Source organism: Synchiropus splendidus, chromosome 5 (genome assembly GCF_027744825.2).
Source record: "Synchiropus splendidus isolate RoL2022-P1 chromosome 5, RoL_Sspl_1.0, whole genome shotgun sequence".
Taxonomy (NCBI): domain Eukaryota; kingdom Metazoa; phylum Chordata; class Actinopteri; order Syngnathiformes; family Callionymidae; genus Synchiropus; species Synchiropus splendidus.
In genome coordinates, this window is record NC_071338.1 from 15726019 (window position 1) to 15753302 (window position 27284).

The window sequence follows — 27284 nt, forward strand, 5'->3', positions numbered from 1 at the left end:
CACCAGTTAGCTTTTGAACAGTGGGAGGACACCCACTTAGGTCCCCCACGTTACTGTATATGCTCACTAGATTTATGCCTGTTTAACATGTTGACCTATTTGCTACATTTAGGGGCACTGCCCACACCAGCATGGAGTGAGACAACAACCTTTCAGTAAGAAAACGATGGGGAATGGCTGCATATACAAACACACTAGACTCCTCCAACAACAGAAATAAAACGGATCAACGACTCAAGTTTTTAGAATTGATCTAATATACATACAATATGTACAGTAATGTCTCCTGCTTCTTATGACATGGGAATCTGACTCTTAAGTTATAGTCACCTTATGACTAATAACAGTTAATAAGAATAATTCTTTTTTGCAAAAACAACTTTCCCCCAAAACACAGCAGTGACTCCTTTTAAGTCATGCCTATGCCAAACTGCAAAAAGAGTGGCTCAACAAACGCTTGGGTGTGAAGAAGTGATGCTCGGGACCCAGAGTTGCCCCAAGCTGGATTCGATCCTGCTGCCTTTCTCTTCTTGCTGCAGCAAATGTGGCAGATGACTGTTGGGGGATGAAGGAGAGGAACCTCATTGGATCCCTCAGTGAGCAGGTTGATGAGTCCGAAGGAAGGGAGTGGTTAAATGAGGATAAATATGTGGATAAAACACGAATCCTGTTAAAATTATTTAAGCTGTCATTATTAAACAGCGGCGAGTGTAACGTCGATTTGTCGCCGCCTTGTGGGGACTGCTGGCACTGACGCCGTTTAGTATGTAATGTTTTTCTCGGAGTATGAGACAGCGGCGGTGAGTTGCTTCTTCAAACCTTTCACCTCGGAGTTCACGTCGCCTGAAAACACGCATTTCGGACTGGGGTCGAGCTTGGACACTTGGAACAGGAGGATAGACGAGTTGAGCCGTCGCTGTTTGTTTATCTTCATGGAGTCGTCGGGTCGGAGTTTGCCTCAGCTCTCCGTGGATTAACAGACGACTTCTAATCGCTGCGATATCAATTTGATGTCGGACGGTGTCGCGGAAGCTACTCGGACGAGTTGCTTCTCCTGCGCTGACATTTCATTGTTTTGTTTGTTGAGACGTTGAAATAGTCGGAATCACCCTGACGGACACTTGTTGAGACACTATTTACCGAGAGAAAAAAGCGTTGCTAACGATGCTAACGCTGCACAGTCCAAGTCATTTTGCAAGCTGAGCGTCTATTTTAACGCACTTTCCCCACTTTTCATCTAAAGTCGAATCGGGCCACTCTTGCGGGGCTCGGTTTTGGCAAATGGACCGGTGTAGTCTGACAGCAGTTTAGCTGTAGCTGCTGCGTCCACCTCAAACGACAGTTTAGCTTTGACAGCTAATGTGTTCGGACTAATGTCGCGCAGCTGATATGGAGAAAATAAGGTGTCGTTCATCGTGAACTTGCACAAATCCAAAGAAACCGCAAATCCACCGCTCTGCTGGTGCTGATAAGGGCTCGGAGCAACTTTTGTATTAGACAGTAATAACGTTAGCTTAGCAACGTTAGCGCCATATACGTTCAAATAACGTCGGGGTGACTCGTGAAGGGACCTAATGTGTGGTGCTTGGCCACAGTTCTGATGGATTCGCCGCTTCGTCCGATGAGATACTTTGGGAAGTAGACTCCCGGCGCTCGTGCTGTTTATCAAAGTAAGTGGAGTTGTGAAAGTGCGGCCCGCGCCATGTCCAGTTCCCCGGGCACAGGTGGCTCCAACCCCAGGAAGTTCAGCGAGAAGATCGCCCTGCACAACCAGAAGCAAGCGGAGGAGACGCGGGCATTCGAGCAGCTGATGACAGACCTGACGGTGTCGAGGGTAAATATAAACTCTTGTCCTTTAAATGTCACGATGCGACGTCGTTCTGGACGTGTGCGTTCATTGGAACTACGGTCAAAGCTCCCGGTCACTCGGACGCGCTCCTGTCTCGTTTATATTCGTCCCGCTGCCGAGTGTATCTGGTGGTTATGGGCTGTCAGAAGTGCTGGTTGAATGGGTTCAGCAAACGCGAGGAGTTTGAATCAAATCGCTTTTAATATCTGCATCAGAAAGAGGCTGGGTGATGATAAGAGAATCACATGCCACATTCTGCGGTGCTCGTATGAATCAAAGCACTGGGGTCGGTTACATCGCTGCTCATTTTTTTTTCAGTCAAAGAGCCCTTTCAGACCGATAAAGACAAATAAGATGCTTATCAACACCATTGATAACTCCTCTTCTCTCCTTGTTGTTGAGCAAAGTATTAAGTTGATGGTGACCAATTACAAACCCTTCATGCATTACCTGCAACTCTCTTACGACTGACCATGTCTATAATAACTTCATTGAAATGATTTACAGGTATCAAGTTGCACCATTTGATCGTTTATGGCCAGTTTAGTGAATAAGTGCCAGGTTCTGCAATGTAATTTGGATGTATTGTTGTTGTTAGTGTTAGTGATTTTATAGTACAATTTCATCTTTTATCGGAATCCCTGGATTTTATAGTACAATTTTCAAAAAGTGTTTGTTATCAAATATAAAGCAGGAAGGCCAACTAAGGGCACTTTCACACTGCGGCTTCTGTCTCTAGACAAAGCTCTTTCGGCTCAGAAGTCCGAGATCTGAACACAAGCGAGTCGGGTTTTGGCCGTGGACTTGATCCGGGCTGGAGAGCTGCACTTTGTCTCGGGAAACTCTCAGCGGGTGGTGAGCTTCTCGCCTCAGGCGACTCGACGCTAGATGCTGGAAAGTATCGTCGTCTACAGCGCGACTCCACTCAAACATGGGCAGCAAAAGGTCTGATCACTGTCTGGGCGCACAACATTGTTCAAAAACAACTTCGCAAATTCCCAGAACACTGAGGTGTGCAGCTGGGAGGAAAATTGCACTTGGGAAAGGGAGCACAGCGATCCGGGACTCGCGATGTATGTGGAAGAACACACACGTTTTCGCCTTTATTATGCTGATAAACATCTGATTTTATTGACAGACAGATTTGCTTAAATGAATAATGCCGTGCTCTACTTTATAGTAACTGTTTTCACTGCTGTGATGTGGCTGCAGTGGAGCTGTCTGTATGAGGACAGCGAGGAGGAAAGATGCTGATTTTTCCCATGTTACTGAAGATCACCGGTCTATTCACTGATCATTTCATCCGTCTGGATCTGTACTTCAATGATTAAAATCTTCTCGATTGGCAGTAATCTCTCTCACTATGTTCAACGTGTTGTGAGAGCAGCATGGATCAGTTCCACTGTTTCCTTGTAAAATAAATAAACACTCTTCATGTTTAGTTTTGGCTGTGAAATGCCACATTCTGTTAGAGCCGTGGCGGAGGTCCGTCACAGTTCATATCTGAGGTGAGGACGACTCGTAGTACTAAGCGTTGACAGAAATAAGGAGGTCAAGCCAATGTTGGTAAACAGGTTGTTATGACGACTTCCTTTAAACGTGCTTCGTTGTGGGTCACAAACCAGAGTGCCGTCAGCTGGGGAGAAAAAAAGGACATTGCCTGAGGCACAGAGGTGCGAGGCTGCACAGCACAGGGCGAATCGAACCCAGGCCACCTGAGACAGAACCCGCAGTGTGAAAAGCTCCTATGACAGTTTGTATGAGTGCTGGTGGAAATGGTCTGGCTACAAAATGATGGTTTAGCTAGTGCTGCATGTTCAGGCTGCTCAAGAAGGAAACCAGGTGATGAGTACCATGCATACTAGTTTTTGTTGTAAATGAAAGGGAAAACAGATTCCTGCCCTGGATTTCCTCTAACTAGCTCTGTGTGTATGTTTGTATGATACCCTTGTGAGTACATTATTGTATACTGTTAAAGCTTTGTGACTCTGAACACTCACACTTCAGATATTCATGCCAGATCCCTTTTTTCACGGTAGCTCACATTACCTAACAAGCTTCATTAATCTTTCCCAGAATAGCTGTGAGTATATTTTACGATTAAATGCACTATGACTTGGTGTTCTACTTTATTTATGACATGATGCATGCCCTCATTTCCCTTGCGGTAGATGGAGAATATGTGTCAATACTTATTGCTAAACATGTTTTGCTGCCCTCTTCCTGGACACAAAAGATGACACTCCAAATTCTGGAAATGGCTGGACACTAAAATGTACCTCAATTTTGAAAGCGAATGAGAATATTTAACTGAGGATCACAAGATCTCAAGATTGTTTTTTTCCCGTGTCCCTTCAGGTGGACAGTGTTCAAATCATTGACAAGATGCACTTCCATTTTTTACCTCTTGAAGAAATGTTCCTCATCCACTTCATTCACTGATGCAGTGCCTGCCCCATTGTCATTGTTCTAAAAACATGATGCTGCTCTGAAATAAATATGTAGATTTGTTTAAATTGATTTAGTTACAGGCTGTTTCAATTGCATATATATAGGGCAGACCTCTCATATTTTTCCCTATAAGATAATAAAAAAGATATAAAAAAGACTTTCATAGTCACTTGTTAAGTCAATTCTTGCATATGCTTTTAATTGTTGAAGCTGAGTAAATTTCCTTTTAAAATCAGTTTGATCAAATGATGATGCCATATGCCCCAACAGAATTTGCACAGATTTATACTTTCAAATGGCAATGGTTAGATGTGGTCTGTTGAGACTGCTCATGTGACTCCAGTGGTTTCCCCATCCCAGTCATGTAAGGAGACGAGACTTTTATGAACAGAGCAGCCATTAATGTTGTCTTTGTGGTTTTGTCGCAGATCAGCACATAAACATCTGTGGTTACTTTAAACGTTTACTGCTTAAAGAAAGGTAGTTGAACCTTCTATTATTCCACTGTTCTTAAAAACGTAGCAAAACATTTATAGCGCTATCAAAATGAATTGTACTGTTGAAATATGATGTCAATAATTTGAATGCATTTTCTCAAAAACACTGTTAATCTTTAGCTTGAGCGATGCCAGTAATACAAATTACTATACCAATATGCCCGTAGTCTAGTCTTGTAGCTACTCTTTTCTAGCTTCACACATTTTTAAGCAGGTTGTCTCTGCTCCTCCTTCCACTTCCACGACTCAAATCAAACCCTAACAACTCCTAACAGGAGCAATTCATTCATTTTAATTGTTTCTATCTTTAGCATGAAACTGCAGACATTCCGAGAAAATCGAAATGGTCTTTACTGGTCAGCTCCCATGGCTGCTTTCGAAGTCCCAGCATGTCAGTGGTTTACTGTGTTCCCACTGTCGAAGTGAAATTCTGAATGTCCAGTGAAATGGATGTGGTTAACCAAACAAATTTGAACTGTCATTGGCTTCAACCGACAAGAAGATAAATAAGTTGAGTAAAATGATTCTGAAAGAAAAGCTAAAATAAGAGCTGCTGCACTATGCCAGCGTTGTCGAATGTCTCACGTGAACACTTTGTCACGTAATGACTCATAATCTCATATTGTCACGTAATCTCAACACATCCATTGGAACTTGTTTCAAGTTGTTGGAAAACTACCTGTTAGTTTATGGAATTTAGACCATAACTCAAATCACCATCTTTATCAAATTGGATAACAGGACCTTTTTATATCCAGCTTTCTTTGCTTACAGGAGATTGCAATCCGGAATTTAATGCTTTTTCGCAGTGTTTTAGCCTCGGGGCAGCTATTTCTCCATCTTCTCTTTTCCCACTCATTTGACTGAGGAATCCCATTATGCTCCCAGGCAGCATACGTGACAAGGGTGGCTTCTTTCTGTGCGTAGTGTATTAGCTAAAACCTTCAACATCATGTGATCTCGTACTAGGTGTCCAACGTGTATTCCTTCATGCTGCACGTACGGATCAAACTGATTCGTGAGCACTCAGTGTTGTATTGAATTGCCCCATACAGAATGTTGTCGTCTGCTGATGCAGAAATGGAAGTTATTTCTTCTCCGGCTAAAAAATGGTTTTTGGTGTGAAGGGATTGCTCTGAAATGGAACCCCCAGAGTAGGATGAACCACTTTGTGTGACACTGTAACCATCGTTGAGATAGAAGCCCCATTGAAGTTTTGACCGGTCATCATTTAAGTAAGAGGCAAAATAGAATAAGTTGTATTTAAATGGGGGCAAATACTATACAATAAAGCAATTGTCTTTTTCTATTAATGTAACTACATTGCATTAGTCCTCTGCCCACCGGCAGTGTAAGATGCAATAGATAAATTACCGCCCAGTTACATGGCTTAAGCTAAACAGTGGTGCTTAAAATCTATGTGCTAGTATGAGTGATATTGTGATCGGTACGTAGTCTGTATACACCCATCCAAACCCATCCAATCGTCAAAATGTATGGTGTAGTTTATAATCTTATACCTGTAATTCTTACAAGATCCCTACTGTGATAGTGTGTTAATAAAGACCCTCCAATATAATCTAAGTTGTGGTCTTTTCTACTCTGCTCGGTTGCTTTGGAAGATTCTGCCTATTAAGTTGCCCAAGGACATGCATCCTGTGTTGTGCCTTGATGCGGTGGGCTTGTGGTACAGCTTAAGAACCTCTGAATTGAACAGTCCCAGCTCATCCTGAAGTGCACTCTCACATTTTTGGCTGCGTTTGATTCCGAGTTGTTATAGTGATTCACTGTGGTACAAAGAAAGTTTTGTAAAGAAAGCACTGAATGCTTGTGGTTGGGTGGGTCTGACAAGATGTTAGTTTGGTAACAGACTGTGTTGGCTCCCAGGACATTTTAGGAGTTGAAGCGTGTGAGTTTTTGACTGTTGATTCACTAGACTATTATATTTGTGGCACCGGCCTTTGAGTAATTACATTGTACTAATAAATTATAGTGAGGATCATAGTCGTGCTTTCAGTGACTTTTATTTGGATTTGTTGAATGTGATGTAGGTGCCAAGTCCCAATAGCGTAGCACACAGTTTGCAGTCAACAGATCATTCAACAGGTAGATTTATATGGCAAGTGGCTTGCATTGAACGCTTGTGCTTCTGTTTTTGAAGATGAGCATTGATGGCACAAAAAACTCTTGTGTGTTCCTTTATGTTTAGAATATGTTGAGCACATCTGTATGTTATGTGAATATTCAATTTAGTGCTCCAGTCTTGCACTTTGGAAAATGGTTTGACTCTGCCGGTGTATCTGAGAGTTAAATTCATTTCTATATTATACTCACATGATTTTCATGCAATGGAATGCTTTGTTTTGTTTCACAAATATTGACATGGTGAAATGTAGTCTGTGTGGTGGTTTATTTATAGGTGTTGTGTTTATAGACATAAGAAACTAAGAAAGGTTTGCAGCTTATATCAGACATATTTTTACAATATTGGCTTCAGACTTGTGTGACTCTGCTGACATATTGACACTCAATGTTTAGTTCTGTCTAGTGTATTTGTTTCAGGGGGGGTCAAATGTGATTATTGTTGTATTGTTGATGGCCATTTGTGGAAAAAGAGCTTACACTAATGCCATGTCTAAACTTTGTTTAGCCTTATCGTTTTCAAACCACACCCAAGAAGCATCTCAACTCCCACATCTGTTTGTTTTTATTCAACAGGTGCAGTTTCAGAAAGTTCAGCAGCTCCGCTTGTCTCAATCCCGAGCGCAGTATTACGGAGGATCTTTGCCAAATGTCAACCAGATTGGTAACACCAGCACTGAATTTCAGGTTAGTGTAAATTCAAATGAATGAAAATTCAAATTGTTCCTGTGACTGTATCATTTCATTACGCAGAGAGCAAGAGTGTTCCGTGTACACCACTATAGTTTACTGAACTCCACACACTGCTCTAAGTCCATGCTTCCAGATAACCTGGATTTAGTAATTTCATTGTAAGGGCACAGACCACTAAGTGTTTCAGTTTTTATTAATAATTAAAATGAAGAGATGTTAAGAGTCTATTATATTATTAGCTTGTATGTGACTGCAGCTGTGCAATTACACACAAGTCATGTAATTGATTGAGAGTATTAACATCTGTTGATGTGTAACATGGCTTGTCAACACTTCTCATTAAACCTTAATTGCCTTCTGTTGGTTCACTTATTCACTGTTTCATTAGGACCACTGACTATGTTTAAATGTGAAGGCTTATGGATGCGTGTTAAGTCAACCAATTCCATTTTATTCATTTTGGTTTTGTTCCAATTTGCCTAAAACCTATACTGATAAATGGAGACATGCTCCAGTCCCCCAGTTTTTCCTGTCGTGGCAGTGAAGGAAGGAAAATCAACCTTTGCCACCTGCTTTCCAGGGAGGATTTCCGTCAGGCTTGGACTCCGTCCGAGGAACCCGCCACCATGGCTTGGTTGAGAGGGTCCACAGAGATCGCAACCGCATCAACTCACCCCACCGCCGACCCATTGACAAGCATGGACGGCAGATATCCTTTCAGTGCTCTTTCATTGAGACTCACAAGCAGTGACCACAGGGTTTCTCAGCAATGCCCAATGGGCAAACACAACAATTCTAGGGCAATCTTCTAGTTTATACTACAATTTGCATTGTTGGCCATACTACTCAATCTACATTACTTCTTTGCTGTTTATTCTTTCTGCCAAACTGTGTGTTACTGTGATTGGATTGGGAAAGACTATTTTTTGTACCGTGTCCTATTATTGAGAGATTTGGTTTAGGTGGGCTTTCTCAAGTGACCCAATAGTCCGTGAGCCAGTTGCATGCGGGTTATGCAAGAACTATTTCCAGTACTGGATGGAATGCCAGTTATCTGAATGTAGTTATTGTGCTATTCCTAATTGAACGCGCAATACAAATAGTGGCCATTTGTTGCTATTTTGCCACTGGGTTCTAAGTCTCACATGCTTATCAATTCTGTAAGTTTTAGTGTGTGTGGGCGTTATTTGTATTATTTGTGCCTCAAGGAGAAAAAAGAATGTCTCATTTGTTATACACAATTGATGATGAGGGAGGACTAATAATTAAAATTCACTCTGTCTAGTCCCATCGACCTGTTAAACCAGTGTCAGTCATAGACAGATCGTGTGCATTAGTTTTCTAAGTGTTAAAATTTTGGCTCCCTTAGTGATTGACTTTGACACGTCTGCTCTGGAAGAGGGCTAATATTTTCTTTGAAATGCCTTAAAGCCCCACATCTGCTAGTCCACACAGGCACCCAAACCATTTCAAAATCTATTGATCACTTCAAGTCAGTATAGCCGTCCTTATAAGTCTATTGACTGTTCAACCGTAGCATCTCTTTAATGTTTGATGCTTTGCCCCTCATGAAAAATGCTTTGTATTCTTTGCAAGCTGTCAACATGTTGTTGAGCTGATAGAAAGGAAAGTTGCTGTCAGGTCAGTCGGAGGCTCCGACATTGGAAATTTGGCCAAAGAAGTATTCATTCATCTCCTCTTATTTGAAGTTCAAAGTGTTTCCTCCTTTCTAAAAGTCACTGCTACTTCAAGCTGATTGGTATTTTATTTTCTGAACATTTTCAGCTACTTTGGAGTTATTTTTTTGTTTTTTTTATATAATAGAGGTTGCAATGTTTATTTTGAAGAAACTAAAATGCATATATTGTCATCGTACTCATAATTTACAAGAAAAATATTCAAAGACAACTCCCTTGGTTCCATAGGCTAAATAAACGTCTGCTTTCTACCCTATAGATTCGAACAGAACTAATGTGTACAAAGCTGCAGCTCTGTTATGGTTTCAAACCTAACATGAAGCCAAACAACTTGTTACACTGGATTTTTCACTTGAGACTCACTATAAAGGTTTTTAGATTCCAATCTATTGACCTAATTCCTAATATACATATGCAGTTTGACATTGGATCAAAATTAGAAGTGGTTTGGTGTAGTTGACAAAAACGCACAAACGTCACTCAAAGTAGCACAGGACAGCTTAGTCTGTCTGAGACAATAAGGTGAACTAGATGGTAAATTCAACATGTTGCAATTGCTTCTGTGCTGGATTAAAACTTCATTGTCTTTTGATTACGCTTCTGTTTTGCTAAAATACTGATTCCATAGATTCAAGTTTTCCTCAACTGTTTTCCACATGGAAAGTTCCCCATATGGAACTGTCTACTTGTCACCACCTCCAGACAACAACTGGAGAAGGTAGGTCAATCAATTGATGGTTGCTTTGGTCTTCTGCGTACTGTTGATAGAAAGCATGACTTGTTACTTGTGTTTTACGATGTATTGAACGTTGGTATGCTTGTAATGAAAGGCCCCCCTGCTTGCTGAGCTATTGTGCTAGACAGAGTTGTGTGGGTTATGTGGTGCATCAGAAGGGCCGGCTTGTCCAGATGTCAGAAGCATAAAAGGTTTTGCCCAAGAGGCTTAATCTCGCTGTTAACAGATTCTGAGTCGGCACCACTGTCTCTAGCTGTAACAGTGTTGCAGCAATCTAATCATAGAATTTACTGGAATTGAAAAAGATTTCCTTGATTCTGATGCAGGTTCTCTTTTCAGCTTTTGTAGTGCTTGCATCAAGCCGTCCTTGTACTGTTTGTCTCCATTCTCGTTTACCAGGGAGCGAGTTAAGGCCCTGTGATTAAACACAGCAGTGCTCCTCCCCGCTCACTCCCGTTCATGTCCATGACTTCACACTTGTTTTGTATATGGGCATGGCTCCCTGCCAGTGTGTGACTGCGCACACGCTTGCCAGCCTCTGTGTCGATTGTACTATAACAGCTTGTACTGTAGACCCCCCTTCCATTAGTACCAGCTTGAAAAATGCCTTAATTGAACATTAAAATGCAACAATAACAATATTAATGGGCTGATGAGGGTTCATGAAACATTATCCTGATTTTAAGGTGGGACTATTGTTTTAAAAAGGATCTAATAAGATCAGAGAATGCCATCTAGTGGGTTCTGAAAACTGTGACACTATTTCATGAAGCCTCATCAATACTGTACTACACTTGCTACACTACTAAAACTACATAAAAATACAAAAAAAATATACTCAAAATATGCTGTATCTCAACATGGAAAAATATCTAGGTCATGAGAAAATTCTAGGGGAACAAAAAAACAACAACAGCTTAACAGGTTAAAATTTCCCACCAGCTACATTTTTTTGTACTCCTCCAGACTATACTCTGCCATGCTATGTCAGAGGTAAAAGCGTATGAGAAATAAATGAAAGCAGAAAAAAACAAACTTTTTTTTTCTTGGCACACTGCCCATTTATTCCATGCTGGTTTACTCCAGTCATATCTGCCAGCCAAACTGTCTCCCACTCGGACAACAGATTGCTGTCGCAGTATGAAATTATCTTCTTTCCATTCTTTCCATTCAGTAGCATGTTTGGCACGCTTGTCGCTTGCAAGCTTGGGGATTTAACGTTGTATGTTTTATGATGTTTACGTATGCCTTTCATACAATCCAAAGATGTGACTTAGCAGTGTCATGGACAATGAAAAGAGCTTGAACTACTCCACTGTTATATGAATTAAAGGTCCCACTCTAGGTGCTTTACGGGGGACATGTTGTACATGTGTGGATTCTTTCTGATGGATTTGTTTGTAGCTGAATGATCTTTATTGAAGAATATTTTATCTGATTGCCATCAACTGCCTTGTGAATGCCTCCAAACTACACTTCATATTCATCATTGTTTTGTCTGCATATAGTGCCTCGCGGGTGACCATGTTTTGAAGTTTGTTGAAAATGTCGGAGGAACAGCACTGGTTCATGTATAACTCCTCTTAACACCTGGATTTAAAATTCATTTGGAGCAACTTTTTTATCCACCACCTCTTCTTTCTCCTCTTTTTTGGCGACCATTGGCTGACTCCCTCTCTTTAACCATTATGACCAGCACTGGTGGGTCCTTTTCACTCCACATCGCCATGACATTGCTTTGGTTTTCCTGCTCATAAATGCTTATCCACTTTTGGACTTAGTTTATTCAGAGGAAAGGGTCAGATGGTGGACAGGAATGATGACACATGACACATGACACACTTGGTGACACATATCCCTATGAGTAATCTTGCCATCACCGTAGGATACATGACGGGGTCCTGTTCCATCTTTGCTAAAAAGAGTTTCCACCTACTTGCAGAAAGGGCGCGAGGCACTGGAGAGATTCAAAACAAAACATGCACACATACCATTTCCTCTCTGTTGCTTCTTGTAGTGACTGTACAAATCACTCTTCACAACGCTTTGAAGCGTGCAAACTGTTGGTCCGCTGTTGGCCTCGAAGTGCTGAGGTAACGGTCCCTGAAAGCCCTTCATGACGTTGGTCATCATCGTTGCAGCCTCAAGGAAATTTTAAAAGGTTCCCGCCCTCAGTTTTGTGTTGACCTTTAGGTCTCTCAGTCCTCTGACGTTACCCAGTCCTCTGGTGGTCCTGGCCTTAGGCAGCTTCTTTCACATGCTGATTGTGATGTTCAGTGAGGCTGGATATGATGCAGGAGTTAGGCTGAGAGAGGATACTATCCTTTGCAGTGAGTGGGTAGTAGGCTGGATTGGAGTTGCAGTGTTGCAAGGTTGAGTTACACGAAGTGTCCACATTTCAGTGTCCTGGTTTGTAGCAGGTGTAGCTGGTGGTACTTGCGTAAAAAATGTTCTTGTGGTAAAGTTTTTTTAATTCTTGTGAAGGATCTCACAGGAGTGTTGGTTTAACCTTGTGTTAGCTTTCCTTCACTTCATTTGTGAAGTAGCTCTTGGCGTGTCTCCATTCTCTACTAAGTTCTCTCTCTCTCTCCTCTCTCTCTCTGTCTCTCTGGGTCTTCTAATTGGCATCCTTGTCCCCTGCAATGAATGTTCTCTTTCTCATGTTTAAGTAGACTTTGATCTACCTGTTAATCCCCTTTTTGTTTTAGGAAAAAAAAAAAAAACAAGCTCTTGGTAGGGAGTGGGACCAGCATGTCCTCAATGACCCTGTTGTTGAAGCATACGAAAGCTTCAATGTTGTGTCTTTCATTTCATTGGTGTGATATGATGTACATTCTGTATTTCCCTTTTCTTGTTTCAATTTGTAATGTACATGTTCCTGCCCGGAGGTTGTTTTTTTCCAACTTTCCATGCTGCTCTGTTAAACGACATCATGTCAAGACGAAGTATTGAGCTTGTCTCTCCAAAGAAGGCAATGTTTCCTATTAGAACCCAAATGTGAACGGCCCCAGTTTTCACTGCCATTCCCTTAGAAGTTCTTGTTTGAAAGCATTTAGCTCCTCTGCTACTAAGAGACAATTATGTTTCTGTTACAACTCTATAGTTTGACCAGTTTGACTGGATTCTTTCCTTTCGCAGCGGAATGGTTGACATGAGCTGTCATTTAAGCTCAGCAGCATAGGTATTGAGAATAAGCAGTGTTAAGATTCCCAAATATTCTCTTGATTTGTTGCACAGCACCATGACATACTGTTTTTATTCGGAAAGTAGAATAATAGTGTAGAATGGGAAAGGAGACTGAAGACTGGCCAGATTATCCAGGTTCTCTTTCCTGCAGCTCATTAGGAAATCCAATTGAATGGAATTAATCTTGTTACACTCCCCGTAAAGAAGCATCATCGTATATTGCGTATATAGAGAAATTACCTGCTCACCAATTTAAAATCCTTATTCTGCAAGTAAGAACATTTTGAGCAGCAAGACGATGGTTTGTCCTTCTTACTTGTCTTTGTGCAGAGGGGGATTCTAAGTGTTTACAAGTCCAACCACATCTGCATTGCATTAAAACCCATCCGCGCTCCACAAAAAAATATTTAACTGTTTCAGTGCTTGAATAAAAGACTGTTTTTAGTGTCTGAATATGCAGCCACTTGAAGTTTGAAGCCCCGATTTAACAATTAAGTCATTGAGTTCATGTCAGCTAAGAAGTTAGAAGTAACATCTGACAGTGTTTTGTGTGGTTCGTGTATAGACAACACACATCGGTCCATGTTAGAATTCTAACTTGATGGCCTTGAGCCCATGAGTGTTTAAAAAGAAGGGTCAAGGAAATGGCCCTATCAACTTTGACCTTCAGATGACCATCAGTCTGGCTAATGGATTTGATTATACTTCCTCAAGGAAATAAGCCACTCATACTTTTTTCCTCCTAATCAGCCTTAATGTAATCTAATATAGCTGTGGTTGCCTCTAAAACCTTTCTCTACTTGTCTTTCTGAAAATCTTTCTAAACGTTTGACAACTTGGAAAAAAGATTACTGGCATTACCCAGCTTTTTCAATGTACAACAGAAAACATCTGGTTTTCGGTCAAAGCCATGTTCAATCCCACGCCCCCTCCTCTTTGCTCCCATCCTTGACCTACTATTCCTGTACCAATGTCCCTGAGGATCCGGAGTCAAAACAAGCTCCCAAGAGGTGTCTGTGCAAACCAAACCTTCCCACAAGTTTTCGGAGAACTCAGTGTCTGGTGGATGGCACCACAGGGCTGTCCTTTTATTTTGAGTTATCTGTGTGGATATCTATCTCCAGCGCTGCACTCAAAACCATATGACATTTTAATAACAGCAGATGTTGTGCAGAGGCGGCTCTATAACCCACAGATCTAGGAAGTCATCGCAATTGAAATGAATGTGAATATTTGTCATGCACTAGTAGTGGAACTCAATGCAGGAGAAAAGCGTGCAGCCAAAACAGAACAAAGCACACACGTCACTGAGCTAAAAATACCGTATTTATATTGTTTGGCTGGGAGAGGCACCTTTGCTCACCTGTATTCGTCATCCCTCTTCTGTGCTGAAGATAAATATAGATTTTTACAACCGCTATTGACTGGTTCGTCAGATGGTTTTGCTGTAGTGTTTTACCTAATTATCAGACAACTGCTGTGATTTTGCTGTTTTAAACCTTTCATATTATATGACATACAGACTATGGATTTGATATGTTTAATATGCTTCAAAGAACACATACTATTAATTGAATATTTGACATCAAAATGATCACATTTCAGTTGAATCTGGAGACAATAGCTTGAACATCATGATGGTAGTGCTTGAGTGATGCTGAACAGAACAATGTTTTTTAACTGAAATTTTCCATCTGTTGACACAGTCTTATTTACTCTCCTTCATCATGGATCTTTTGGTTGACATCACAGTGGTTAAAGTGGTGCAGCTGGAAGTGGTGACTTAAAAAATGTCCAAATGTGATTACTTGCATTGATCCATTATTTTTGTTTGAAATTAATTAAATGAAATTAATCTCTTAAAAGTCCCAGCCTTAATTCGAATTATTATTATGTCGAAACACAACAGTCAATGTCAATGATGTGAGAAAAACAATAACGTATCATCTGCTTGATGTTCATATCTGGCATGCATGGAAAATGTGGTATGTGCTGTAGTGAAATACATTCGTGTGGAAATTGCTTCTGGATGGAACTAGTCTTCTGTACTACAAAGGGACATTTTGTCCAATAAAATAGCTTAGTTCCTAAAAGCTTAGTTCCCAAAAAGGTTGTTGAAACTCAGTGGCCAGTCAGGTGGCTGAAGACTGACCAATGGTGTCGCTCCTCCTCTGTCTGAAACTCATTCATTGATTGCATCATTTGATTCAAATGTGGAAAAAGACATGATGTGAAATCTGTGTGAAACTCTATAACCATGATGTTCCTCCCATTTTACGGTTAAGCAACTCATGCTCTTCTGTGGACCAGATGTATTTGAGAAGATGGGTTGCCTGAGTGAAACCAATCATGTGGTTTAATGTTTTGTTTCTCTGACCTTTTTATTGAATGCTTCAGAGAAACCCACTTCCAATGTTTCAGGCTTTGATAATGGTTCTTCACATGAAAGCGTTTCTCCAAGATCTTGTTGTGTTTCACCTCCTTCATCCACAGTAGATCTGACTGAGCGGCTGGGAATTGCCTTTTTTGCTTTTATTCTTCAGTGTTTGTTTTCCTGTTGTCCTTCCACATCGATTGGCATTAGGGTGTATCTTTGTATGTAACTGGGCTTTTCTGTGATGAAACAGAAACATGCTGTTCTATCCTTCATAAACTGGCATTTTTGGGGCATTAGCCTTGGGTCTCTACTATTAATGTCTTTCATGCATTTTCCTCTGTCTCTTTGAAGGGAACAGCCACCGTGGACTGAGGAAAAACGGCTTGGGTTTAGATTAATATCTCAGCTCAACAGGTGACCCTTGACCACTGTGTCTCTTACCTTTTTTGGTCTCTCTTTACCTCTTTATCCCTTTCTCACACTGACATCAGCGGTTCTGTTTTATTTTTTGTGATCTTACTTTGATAACATGGCGTCCTAGATTCTATCCTTTTGTAAATCTGCTTGATATTGAATGTCACAATAATCCTTTTCCTTCCTCCTCATTAGCTCCAAGCACATCAGAGTCTTACTGCAAGACTTCCACTGATTCATTTTTTGATTTTTCTCTTGTAGTTTTTCATCTTATCTCTCCAGTTCTTGCTGTCTCAGAAAACCAATCTGAAATTGTCTCTCACTGACCGAGCTTTTAAGGAGCCAAGGTTCATTCGCACGCTAACATTACTTCTTGAACTAATTTTCTTCTTTCAGCCCTTTCACATGTCTCACCACAAATATATTTGTTTTTACCAGAACTGAAACTACCGTATAGATTATGATGATTGTGCTCTTTTAGTGTGTGGGGAACTATTTATTATAAAACAGTATCCTGAATTAACCTGCTGTTTGATCATCTAGTTTGTTTGTAAGTTTTTATTTTTTTTTAGAGGAGGATCGGAATAAAATACAATTGTATTATCATGAAGTACTTTCCAGAAAAGTATACAGGTATTCTCTGCAAGCAAATTTACTGACGGCCCGAGTCTTTGTTGCATAAGAATGATATGACACATAAAGAAGTCCATTGACTCTTTCCAGAGAGCCCTCGAGAAACTTCTCTTCTGAAGCGAAATAGATCTCAAAGTTCTGTTCTAGGGGCTTAGATGGGTTTTAATCTCATCTTTCTTGCACAAACAGATAACGTTTATGGAGTGCCTGATCACTATTTATACATGTTTTGAACAGTTTGTTGCTAGTCATTTCTTTAACACATACACCAGACGGGTTTTGAGATATTAGATGTAACAAAATGTAAAAATCTAAGTTATTGTTTGATTTTTGCATTTGAGCCATGCCTTTCAACAGATTCAAATTGAAAAATAAATATATAATAATAATAATAACAATAATAAAAATAATAAATACATGAACTAAATAATGAATCCATAACCCTGAACCTGAAATTAGTCTTCTGATTTGGTTTATTTAGTAATGCTGATGAAGAAATAAATCCAGCATCAGTAATATTTTTTTTAGTTCTGATCATTTGAAATAAAATGTAGTTCAACGAATATGCCCTTTCAATTAATTATGTATAATTATTTGTTATATCAAAACCAGTGGTTACAATTCAAACTTAAGTATTACTTAAACGGTGACCAGTGTAAAAATATAGTTGAATTAATCTCCATCCAATGAGTCATTTGTAGGAATTACGTCTTATACATTGCATAAGAAAACCATTCATCAAAAAAGATATGCACTGGAGTGTTCTGAAAAAGATATTTCTATTTCTGAAGCAGACCATAACTGCCGTTTTTTGTGTTATTTATGTGACACATCAAGCATATGAACTCAAACACCAGTTATGTGTTGTGTCATTAGTGCTTTGGTATTCCTATATGAATCTTCAACTAACAATGTATTGGTGATGTCATATTGAAGTTGTGTGAGATATTTCTAGCAGCTTTTTTTCTTGCAAGGCCAGTATCATATGCAGCTTGGGGGAATCAGAATGAGTCATTGACCTCACATCTCTGAGGAATCCCCTGCCTCTGTCCAGAATGCTGGAATGATTTGCATAATTTTCTTCTACCTCCTACACAGGACCAACTCTGACTCTGCTCTTCACACGAGTGCTATGAACCCAAATCCCCAGGATCCCTTTGGCATTAACCAGCAGATGGGCCGAGCTCCCCCCCAGCGCAATGGTGAGACTTTTTCCTCAAACTTTAAAGCCCCCACACATTTGCATTACCTTCGTGATTCTGACTGGCTCTGTTACTTTTGTTCAATAAAGCTTTCCCATTCTCTTGGGCTGCATGTCAGCTGGTAGTACTTGTTCAGATTAACTTCACAAGGAAGAGATGGCTATTAAAACAAGATGACTTTGTCCCATAAAACTTAATATGTGCACAGCTCCCAGTTTGGAGGAAGACATCTTTGTTTACCAATGCTTTTAAATGATGACTACAATAGGATTTTACTTAAACTACATGTGAAAAAAATATTTTAAAAAAGCTTATACTATAAAAAACATACTTACTGTTACATGTCTCAACATTTTTTTTCCACATAATGCAGATCATAAATTAAATATTCTCCTTAGAAAAACAAAAACATGTAAAAAAAAAAGGTTGATCTTCATGCTGCCTCTCATTTTAAGCTAGTTTCAAAAGCATTTCACTCCAAAGCAGCTCTCTCTTCGTCCTTGTCCATTCTCTGCTGCTTCTGTGAAGCCTGGGGTCTTCTTGACACCTCGTAAGACCTCAGTGGTTTCTGAGCAGTGCTAAGCTCTGGCTGATTAAAGATGAAACCAAGCAGGAGTTGTATCAGTGAGTCACAAAGCCGGAGTGGGGAAATAAACGTTCAAGCAATGTTTTTTTGTGGTGCACATGGTTTCGCATGGATTTAGATTACATACACTTACCAGAAAGACTTGGCCCCGGACTCAAGTCCACAGCTGTCCATTCCGCTTGATGCTTTAATGCTGAAATGTTAAGGGATATCAGATCAATGAATGGGCCTCTTACAAGCTAAATCAAAGGCTGGTGAAAGAATGACCTGGCAATGTATCAGCAGGAACAAATCTGTGTCAAGTCTTGAAAGGATTTTGTGTGCTATGTTTTCCTAAGAGGTGGGCTGCTCCGTGAATAAACGAAAAGTTTAATGAAAGAACATTTTCTGGCTTTATGGTGCTCAGTAACAAAGAACCTCCTCGTCTATCACTGGCCACTCTTTCCCTGCCGATTTGATTCTAGATGCGCAGCTTTTGTTTTTCTGACCCAGCAGCATGATTTTAGCAAGTAGTGCCAACAGCTGTCCTACCTTTGACAGTATATTTGCTTATCAAAGCACACAATCAATCATTGCTTGATGTCGTGTATGACTTTGTTTCTTTTTCTATCTTCTCATCCATCCATCTGGCTGGCCTGCAGCAAGTCTGAATGAGGCAGAAGTGGATGGCTCCAGAGATGGTAGGTTATACTGTGTTGTTTTCAATGTCTGTCTGGAGCACACATGTTAAATTAAAGCTTGCTCTCTCCTCCAGTCTTTTCCTTCCCCACCCTGCCCAATGAGGAGAGTCTAATTGGCGTCAGTAAGCCCCTTCCTAAGCAGCTGTGGGAGGCCAAGAAGGTGAGACCGCTGCTCCACGAAATGCTTAAAGGAAGCATGCATGTGTGTGATGAAAGCTTCGACCTCCAAACTGTAAATATCAGTAGTCCATTACTTGTCCATCCTTCGCTACCTTTGCATTATCCGGTGACATTTTTTCAATGCTATGCATACAGTACATGGTCACAGTGTGCTTGTCCTAGTCGAAGTCATCACGTACAGGAAATCCCCACACGTAATCATGAATAGTCATTGTAGCACTGTGTACATGAGGTTGCTCTACCACAGCTACCACAAGCAATATGTACTCTCTGTTTTCCTTCAGGCCCAGTCCCTGGCATCAAGGCCTAAATCATGTGAAGTGCCTGGAATAAAGTAAGTCAAAGTATCGACTCCAACAAGTTTACCAGGTGCAGCATGATGAAAAAAAAACGTCTCCTTGTATTTTTCGTTCCTGCTGCTGAAAACAATTCAATGCTTTGTCAAATGTAATTTTTATTTGGTGTCTTGTAGTTTGTGGCAGCAACATATTTTTCCTGATATATACATGGATAAATACTCTCTTGTCCTCGATCTGACAGAGTCTTTTTTTATCTTCAGCAGCCCTCAGGTCTGAAGTGAAATACAATTGATGAACTGAGTGATAAATCAGACCAACAACATGACCTTTGCATGAGGCGTCAAGCTGCTCCAGCCTCATGTTTCAAGCCTCTTCACGCTCCCTCTGACACTGCGAGGCACACGTTTTAGGGGCCAGCATTTGTTCATTGTTTGTGTTGTGGCACTTTGTGTGTGAGAGTGAAGGACACACCACAATGAGTCACAGTTGCTGCTCATATGTTGCGAGTGCAGAATGTGAGCAGAGATGGAAATGAGAAACATAATAGAGGAAAAATAGAGACCGGAAGAAGTGGATGGGGGTCTGTTGAGTTCTAATTGGAAAAGGCAGTTCTGTTGATGGAATCATTTAGAAAGAGTAATTGCTTTATGGATTATCAATGTCCATGTGGAATAAGCTTGTTTCATGTTTACCTTCTGTGCAGCATATTTCCGTCACCGGAACAGAATCCAGGCCTGTCCCACTACCAGGGTGCATTAAATACTGGCGGCTCCCTGCCCGACCTCAGCAACCTGCACTTTCCTCCCCCTTTATCCACTCCGCTGGACCCTGAGGACAGCGGTGGCTACCCCAACCTGAGTGGAGGAAGCAGTACCGGAAACCTGCCTGCTGCCATGATGCACCTTGGCATTAGCAACCCTCAGGGTGAGTCATGCAAATAAGTGTCTGACGGCAGAGGTGTTAATGCTTTAGAGCACCTGTCAAACTCAAGGCTCTGTGGCCCAGCAAGACATTTTGTGTGGCCCACAACAGTTTTACATGTGTGTAGTTGGTAAAAATGAAATTCCACACTAACTAAAAACACCTCCCACTTGAGTGCTGGTCTTGCTATGAGCCAGTGGTGAACCATAGAGCTGACTTACAATTAAAAGAGAGGCTAAACTGTCATTCAGATTAGACACTATCTAATTATACACTGTGCACATATATATCAGACGTCTCCATCGTCTCCATCACTTCACACAGTACACAGCTGAGGAGCACAAGCCGTGGCCCCTTGACCCAGGTTTCTCCCTTCCATTTAGCTTTTTCATTAACTTGTAGATTTGATCAGGTTACCAGTTCACTTTCTCGCTGTGACTGCACCCCATTGAGCAAATTGCTTCTCTGCCAGTTGACGGCTTCTTGCAGCAGCGACGGGTGAATGACGGCTCTGTTTGGAACTTCCTCTCTTTGAACTCTGCTGCTGATCCCATCACTCCCAGTGCCGATGCCGCTCTGTGTTTGGTGGTTCAGCTCCCACGTCGAGCACAGTTCAGCTTGGCTGCGCCACAGACTGACACTGGAACATTGACCCTATTTTAACTCACTACAATCAGCTCTGTTCTCTTCCCTCAGTTTACCTCTGTCCTCTCATTTTCCTCCCGCTCCCTCTTCAAGGACACAATGAGCCAGTGTTTTGGGTTTGGAGCTAGTGAGGAGGCTGGAAAATGGAGAGCATAATGCGTCGCAGCTGCCCTACAAGTTTCCTTCCAGTGTGCTTTTACGCTGTGGTCCTATAAAAGTTGTTTTTTTTTTTGCTAAGGTTTGAATGTCTTGTCATCTTCATTGTCCCTGCAGGCCTTTCGGCCTCTCTGAGCAATCCCTCCATCCAGACTTCTCTCAACAACTGCCAGCTACAGTCATCTCACAGCAATCCTTCCATCCACACGTCTCTACGGCTGTCCACCAACACCCCTCGACGACGGCCAGCGCCCGTCAGTCCCCTCACACTTTCCCCTGGTACGGAGCAACGCAGAGGACTCGGCAAGCAGCTGTCCCCCACCATGTCCCCGTCACTGTCCCCCATCACACAGGTACAACTTTTGATGATTTGTGGGACGGACGGGCCCACACATGAGCCACGAATTTAAATGTTGTGACCCTAAATATTAGCTTAGGTATTCAGCTACGTAGTGCTTTATACAGAACGTCGTGGTTCCTTGATGACACCTTTTTTAAAAGAAAAACTACATAGCGACATAAAAACTACATGAAAAACAAACACGTTTGCACGCTGCACTAGATTCTGAGGTTGTCGCTCTTAATTATTTAATTCCAGTTAATACTCTGTATATACTACAGTTAGACCAGTATTGTTGCTTGTCTGAGTGTTTAGATCCAGAAAAAGTCAGGCGAAGTCCAGACAAAAAATGGCGGTGTAGTGACTCCTGCTGGTCCCTCTCGTCCATTTAAGGGCGTCGCTCTGGACACCAGCAACATGCCACGGGAGCCCCCACCCCCCTACCCTCTCTACCAACAACCAAAACACGCTGTGGACCCCAGTCGGCAGTGCCAGCAGCAGCAGCAGCCGCAGCCCATTTCCCCTCATCACAACACTGTGCTGGACTTCAACACCAGTCAAGTGTGTGCTTCAGTCAAGGTTGCACTTCTTACAAGTCTGTTTCTCTCTCATTTGTGTTGCCTTCCCTGCTGACAGCACAACAACATGGCAGGACTGTTCAGCGATCCGTTGTTAGAGCAGCACTTCTCCAACCGGCAGAGTAAAACTAACCCCTATCACGAGGTATGTCAGCAAATCTGCTGTTTCCAACATCAACTGAGGAGGTAATTTACAGCTGTGGGTGACAGCCAAGGGTGACAGGAATAATATGTATGTTCAGGTCCATGGCCACACAAGGAGCCAAAAAGTGAGTGCCTTCTATGCGTTTGGAAAGGCAATACATTATTAAATGCTGGATGGGAAGTGGAAGTCCAGTGCACAGTGAAACCTCCACATGAATGTAGCGATGACAAAGACTGTATTGATGTTATGATAAATGACAAAACAATGAATGGATGTACTGTCGTGAACCACATCGTTACAGTCACTGTGTAGTAAATCAACGTCTTATGACATCATGGAAAGTACCAGCAGGCTTTCCTTTCACTTAAATACATTTCGTCTTCAACCGTATCATTTTTCTTGACACTTCAGTTTCAATAGGAAAATATAATGTTTTTTTTGCTGACTTAAGTTGTGCTGGTGCTGCACTCAGCATGGATAGGAGCATTGCCTGGTGCATATAAATACAAAAAAAATGATTTGCAGTACTTGAATCAGATTATTTATACTGAATGGCTTTCACGGAAAGAGACATTTTCCGGCTCTGATTGTCCCATTCTTTACCCAACCTCTTGTCAGATCGACCGTCTGTTGGACAACATGATGAGCTCCACATCCAGCAGTTCCTGCTTCGACCCGTCCTCCTCCTCACTCTTTTACTCCCAGGCAGCTATAGCAGGGTTGGGGGGCAGCCACGGCAGCCTGCAGGACCCCATGAACATGAGGTCCAACATGTTGTACTCCAACTGCAGTGGTGGGCTGCCGAACATCATCCTCACCGGTGAGTTCACAGTTGGAGTGCGTGTCCGTCCCTGGTGGTTTTACCAATCTCAAGTTGTGAGACTAACCTTTGGATTCCTCTCTCTCTTTGATGGAATTTATTTCACCCTCTATTCAAAATTCAAGATAATAAATAATGTATATTGTCTTGTAAGACGATGAACGCTTGAAAACCGAGCATTTTGCTTAAGAATTGTGAAAACCTTTGTGAACTCCAACTCAGATTATCGTCTGAACATCCCTCAGTAGCATCAACAATTAACAATACAACTCGGCCCCATATTGCCACGACGGTAGGCTGATGTTGTAGTCCACAACCACCGCATGTGAACAGCATGTGAAACATAAGCATATTCACTGTGGAAAGGACTCAAGAGTTTTGTCTCTAGTAGCCAAAAGATCAATGCATACATCAACATGCAGACTGGCAATTCATGTGTTGTCAAATGGCAGCATCCACACATTTTAGCAGTTAAATGAAAACCATAGGATAGCGAAGGTTACCGTTTCCGTTGTTGTTGTTGTTTTTTTTTATCTGACATAAAATGTGAAAAATACAGGACTTTTGATCAATGTTAATACTGTTATTGGTTCTGTTAAGGACAACTCTCAAACAATTCACTTCAAAGGAGAAGTACTTTGTATGTTTGGATGGATTTAAAAGGCATTCTTACCAAATGACCATGTACTGTCGGGGGCTGCCGGGTGGAGTCGTGCTTTGTATTGCAGCCTGTGTTACAGTTGATGGATCACCTAATAATAACCTCTTCTGTGTAGTGAAATTGGTTGTAAAAACAGAGTCTGTCATCGTTCTAGCTGGGGATTTCAGTTTGAGAGCTTGTTTCTGCTCTGTGCCAGTTCAACAATCATCACACAGGAGGCTGTATAACTGAACACATTTCACTCACTCATGCTGCTTAAATCAGAAATGAATTGCTTCCACTTCGTTTTCCGCCAATGTGTCCACAAACAGCTGTATGGGAATATTCAATGTAATTTCGGGGCCTTTGTCAAAGTCAGTTCTAGCCAGACCCCTGAAAGAGTGACCTTGAAGTGGCACAAGTTTGTGGTCGGAAAACAAAGCAGTTAAAGGGAACACAGTTATCATTCAGTATTTTGGTTGGAAGCCGCTCCGTGTGCAGTTACTTGAATGACTTTAAGTTCCATTTGAAGAACATTCACTCTTAACCTCTTTTTCCGCAGACGACTCCAATCCCAGTCTGTCAAAAGACATCAGCAACGCTCTGTTCACAGTGCCTGAGTGTTTTGACTCAGAGGGAGGCTTCCCGCTGGAGGATGAGCTGCGCATCGAGCCCCTCAGCCTGGACGGTCTGAGCATGCTCAGTGATCCAGACATGGTGCTGCCGGACCCGTCTGTGGAGGACTCGTTCCGCAGCGACAGACTCTGAACCTGAAGCCACAAGTTGAACTCAGACATTTATGTACTTCTCTATAACACACACACACACACACACTCACACTTGCAAATCTAAATATGCATGATCTGACTGGCCACTGTGCATGCAGTCACTGCTTTGAAGATTCATAAATGTGAAAGACATCCCGAACATGCACGCACTCTTCTGTGACTTGTGAACAAATGTTGTTTACTCCCGCAATGTTATTCTCATGTTTCCACCCACTGAGAAGTTGTGACGGATAGCGTTGCCAAACATTACTGCGGACGAACCAACTTCACACAGTCCTCATTTCACGTGAGGATCAGAAGTCAGGTCCCCTCCTCTCTCCAACACTGGCTCGCAGCCCCTCTAAGGCCGTAGCAACAGCATCGCCATGGTAACAAACACCATAGCAACCCCATCAGTGAGTGTTGGAGGAGCAGATATTGTGCTGGAGGGTCCTGCTGCTGTTGCTGCTGGAGCGGCAGCGTGAGAAAACAATCAAGATAGAATCCGAGTCCAATATTTTCCTTTGGAATTCTTATGTTTGTATCAAGCACCAGACTATTTTTGAAGTGTTTTAAGAGATGTGTTAATAAACAAATACAGTCAGATTTAGAATGTATTTTCTAACTTGAGTCAAAAGGGCAACTGTTTACAAAGATTTATGAATATAACTAGAGTTTAGATTTTTCAATTTCTAATGCATAGAAAAACTGAAGGTTATATTTTTACTCGAAAATTGGTTTAATAGCCCCACCCTCCCTCTGACTGCACTGGGACGCATCACCTGTCATCGGAAAAAAAAGAGGAAATTAGCGTTTTGTTTGTCGTTTTGTTTTTTTTTTTAATGTGTAACAATTTTCTACGTTTTACTTCAAGAGTTTTGTACCAAAATAGTAATGGCGCTTACTTTGAATCTCGTCGTGAATAAGGGCATGCGCTGTGCTACTGTGTTTCTGCTGCGTTTTGCTTCCTGTGTTTGTGTCTGGGCACTAAAACAACAACCTGTTTCCTCCTGTCGAGTCGGACTGCAACAATCACGTGGACATCGGACATCATGTAAAATTGCACTGAAGCTCTTTTGCACTAGTTATGTCACGTTGTGGAGACAGATATTTTTACATTGGGTTGAGTGTTTTTTTTTTTGTTTTTTTTTAATGTAACAACCCAAAAATCAAGGTCACTTTGGTGAGTCATCTGTGCCAGCATCAAATAAGAGAAGTGTTGGGCCTTAAAGTGCTTTTTATTCCCACATATATGACAAACTGTGGATTTTCAGGGCATTGAGTGCCCTTTTTTTTGTCTGATAAATCAAATTGTCACAATTTATGAAGCAGTTTCAAGGACTCTTCTTAAAAAAAAGAATTAAAAAAAAGCGTTCAAACTCGTGCTCTCTAGCTATGCAACTTGTTTCCCAAGTGAAACCTGTTGAGCAGGTAGAACTTGTACTTTATGCAGTGTATTGCAGCCGCCTGCTGGCTTCTATTGTGTACAGTACACAACCTGAGTGGGTGTGGATTGAAATCACAATATTACATGTGTCCAGTGTCCACAGAGTCGGTCTACAGTGAGCTTGTTGTTAATGCAATTTCCCTTTTCTCTCAGAAGGTTGCTTTGCGTGTTTATGGATTAAATGAAGAGGGATGACAGTTATTTTATAAAAGAGTTTATATCAAATGTCAGCTATTTTTTGTGTTGGGTCACTGTGAGTGATGGAGCCACTTTGCAGTTTCATGTTTTAGCTTTAATGCTCTGTATTTCTTTCCTCTGTCCTGCTGTCGGCTGCCTTACGTCCACACATGTTCTATTTTGATATATTGTGGCTTGCATCTCCTTCTCGCTGCTTAGCTTTAGTCGCCGGGTTCCAGCTTCCTGTGCTGTCTCCTGTCCCTAAATTGTTTTGGTGTTTTATTCTCCTTTTTTTAGTTCCAAATTAAAATGTACAGTTCTGTTATTTAAACATGTTTATGTCTCTGTTTCCTCCCAAGATTGATTCTGTCTTGGTTTGTAACATATGTTATAGTGCTTACCTTTCTGATTTAATATAAACAATAAACCTTTTAACTGTGTCTTTACCTTGTCTCTGTGTCGTTCTTTTACCCACCAGTGGGTGGCAGCAGGTTCACACTTGACACTCCTGGCGTCACCTAAAGCCTCCCGTTAGAGAGTGGCGGTTGAGGGTTATAGTTCGTGTGTGGGGTGATGACACTATCTGAGGAATATTCATTTGTACTTCAATGATGGGACAATAAACTTACTGGCCTTCTACTTCCTTGTCTTGTAGCACCTTTGTAACCAGTTTGAAACAGGTCTGTATGCAATGAGGGAGAGGTTGGGATCTGCACTGTAACAAATGGAGTCAGAAGTGGGATGGCGATGTTTGAAGGGAGCTTCAGGAATGCTCCAGCCCAAATGTAAATAATGGAGGGCTGTGACGCTGAAGAACAAGGGCTGTTTCCGAGTGGGCTGATGTAAACGTGGCAAACATTCAACAAGCACTCTTCTTCCTGTTGAGGTCGATGTGGCAGTTGTAGCACAGAAAACTGGGCCTCGCTGGCACATTTTGCGTTGATCACAAGTCGCGTATCATTAAACACTCCATCCATTGAGTAGTTATTTATGTTATGTAAATTCATGATGCAATATACGAACGTA

General features: G+C 41.5%; 1 protein-coding gene across 2 annotated transcripts; it reads left to right on the forward strand.

The window, feature by feature from the left end:
* Positions 1 to 718: 718 nt before the first annotated feature.
* Positions 719 to 26698, forward strand: crtc3 (CREB regulated transcription coactivator 3). 2 transcript variants are annotated; one of them, XM_053865374.1, is made up of 15 exons: positions 719 to 1834; positions 7516 to 7626; positions 8213 to 8341; positions 9986 to 10047; positions 15980 to 16042; positions 17774 to 17877; positions 19105 to 19143; positions 19218 to 19303; positions 19608 to 19657; positions 20326 to 20546; positions 21462 to 21697; positions 22078 to 22245; positions 22321 to 22407; positions 23026 to 23227; positions 24430 to 26698. In XM_053865374.1, the coding sequence occupies exons 1-15, from the start codon at positions 1703 to 1705 to the stop codon at positions 24633 to 24635; spliced, it is 1896 nt and encodes a 631-aa protein (XP_053721349.1). In that variant the 5' UTR covers positions 719 to 1702; the 3' UTR covers positions 24636 to 26698. The 2 variants fall into 2 exon arrangements, with proteins under 2 accessions (XP_053721349.1, XP_053721350.1); XM_053865375.1 differs by lacking the exon at positions 15980 to 16042.
* The last annotated feature ends 586 nt before the right edge of the window (positions 26699 to 27284 follow it).

Excerpts from the sequence above, each read along its gene's own strand:
- crtc3 (XM_053865374.1), top strand. The coding sequence starts at position 1,703 with ATGTCCAGTTCCCCGGGCACAGGTGGCTCCAACCCCAGGAAGTTCAGC. Across the intron at positions 19,144-19,217 it reads AGTGGATGGCTCCAGAGATG|TCTTTTCCTTCCCCACCCTG; the intron begins GTAGGTTATACT and ends TCTCTCCTCCAG. Across the intron at positions 23,228-24,429 it reads GCCGAACATCATCCTCACCG|ACGACTCCAATCCCAGTCTG; the intron begins GTGAGTTCACAG and ends CTTTTTCCGCAG.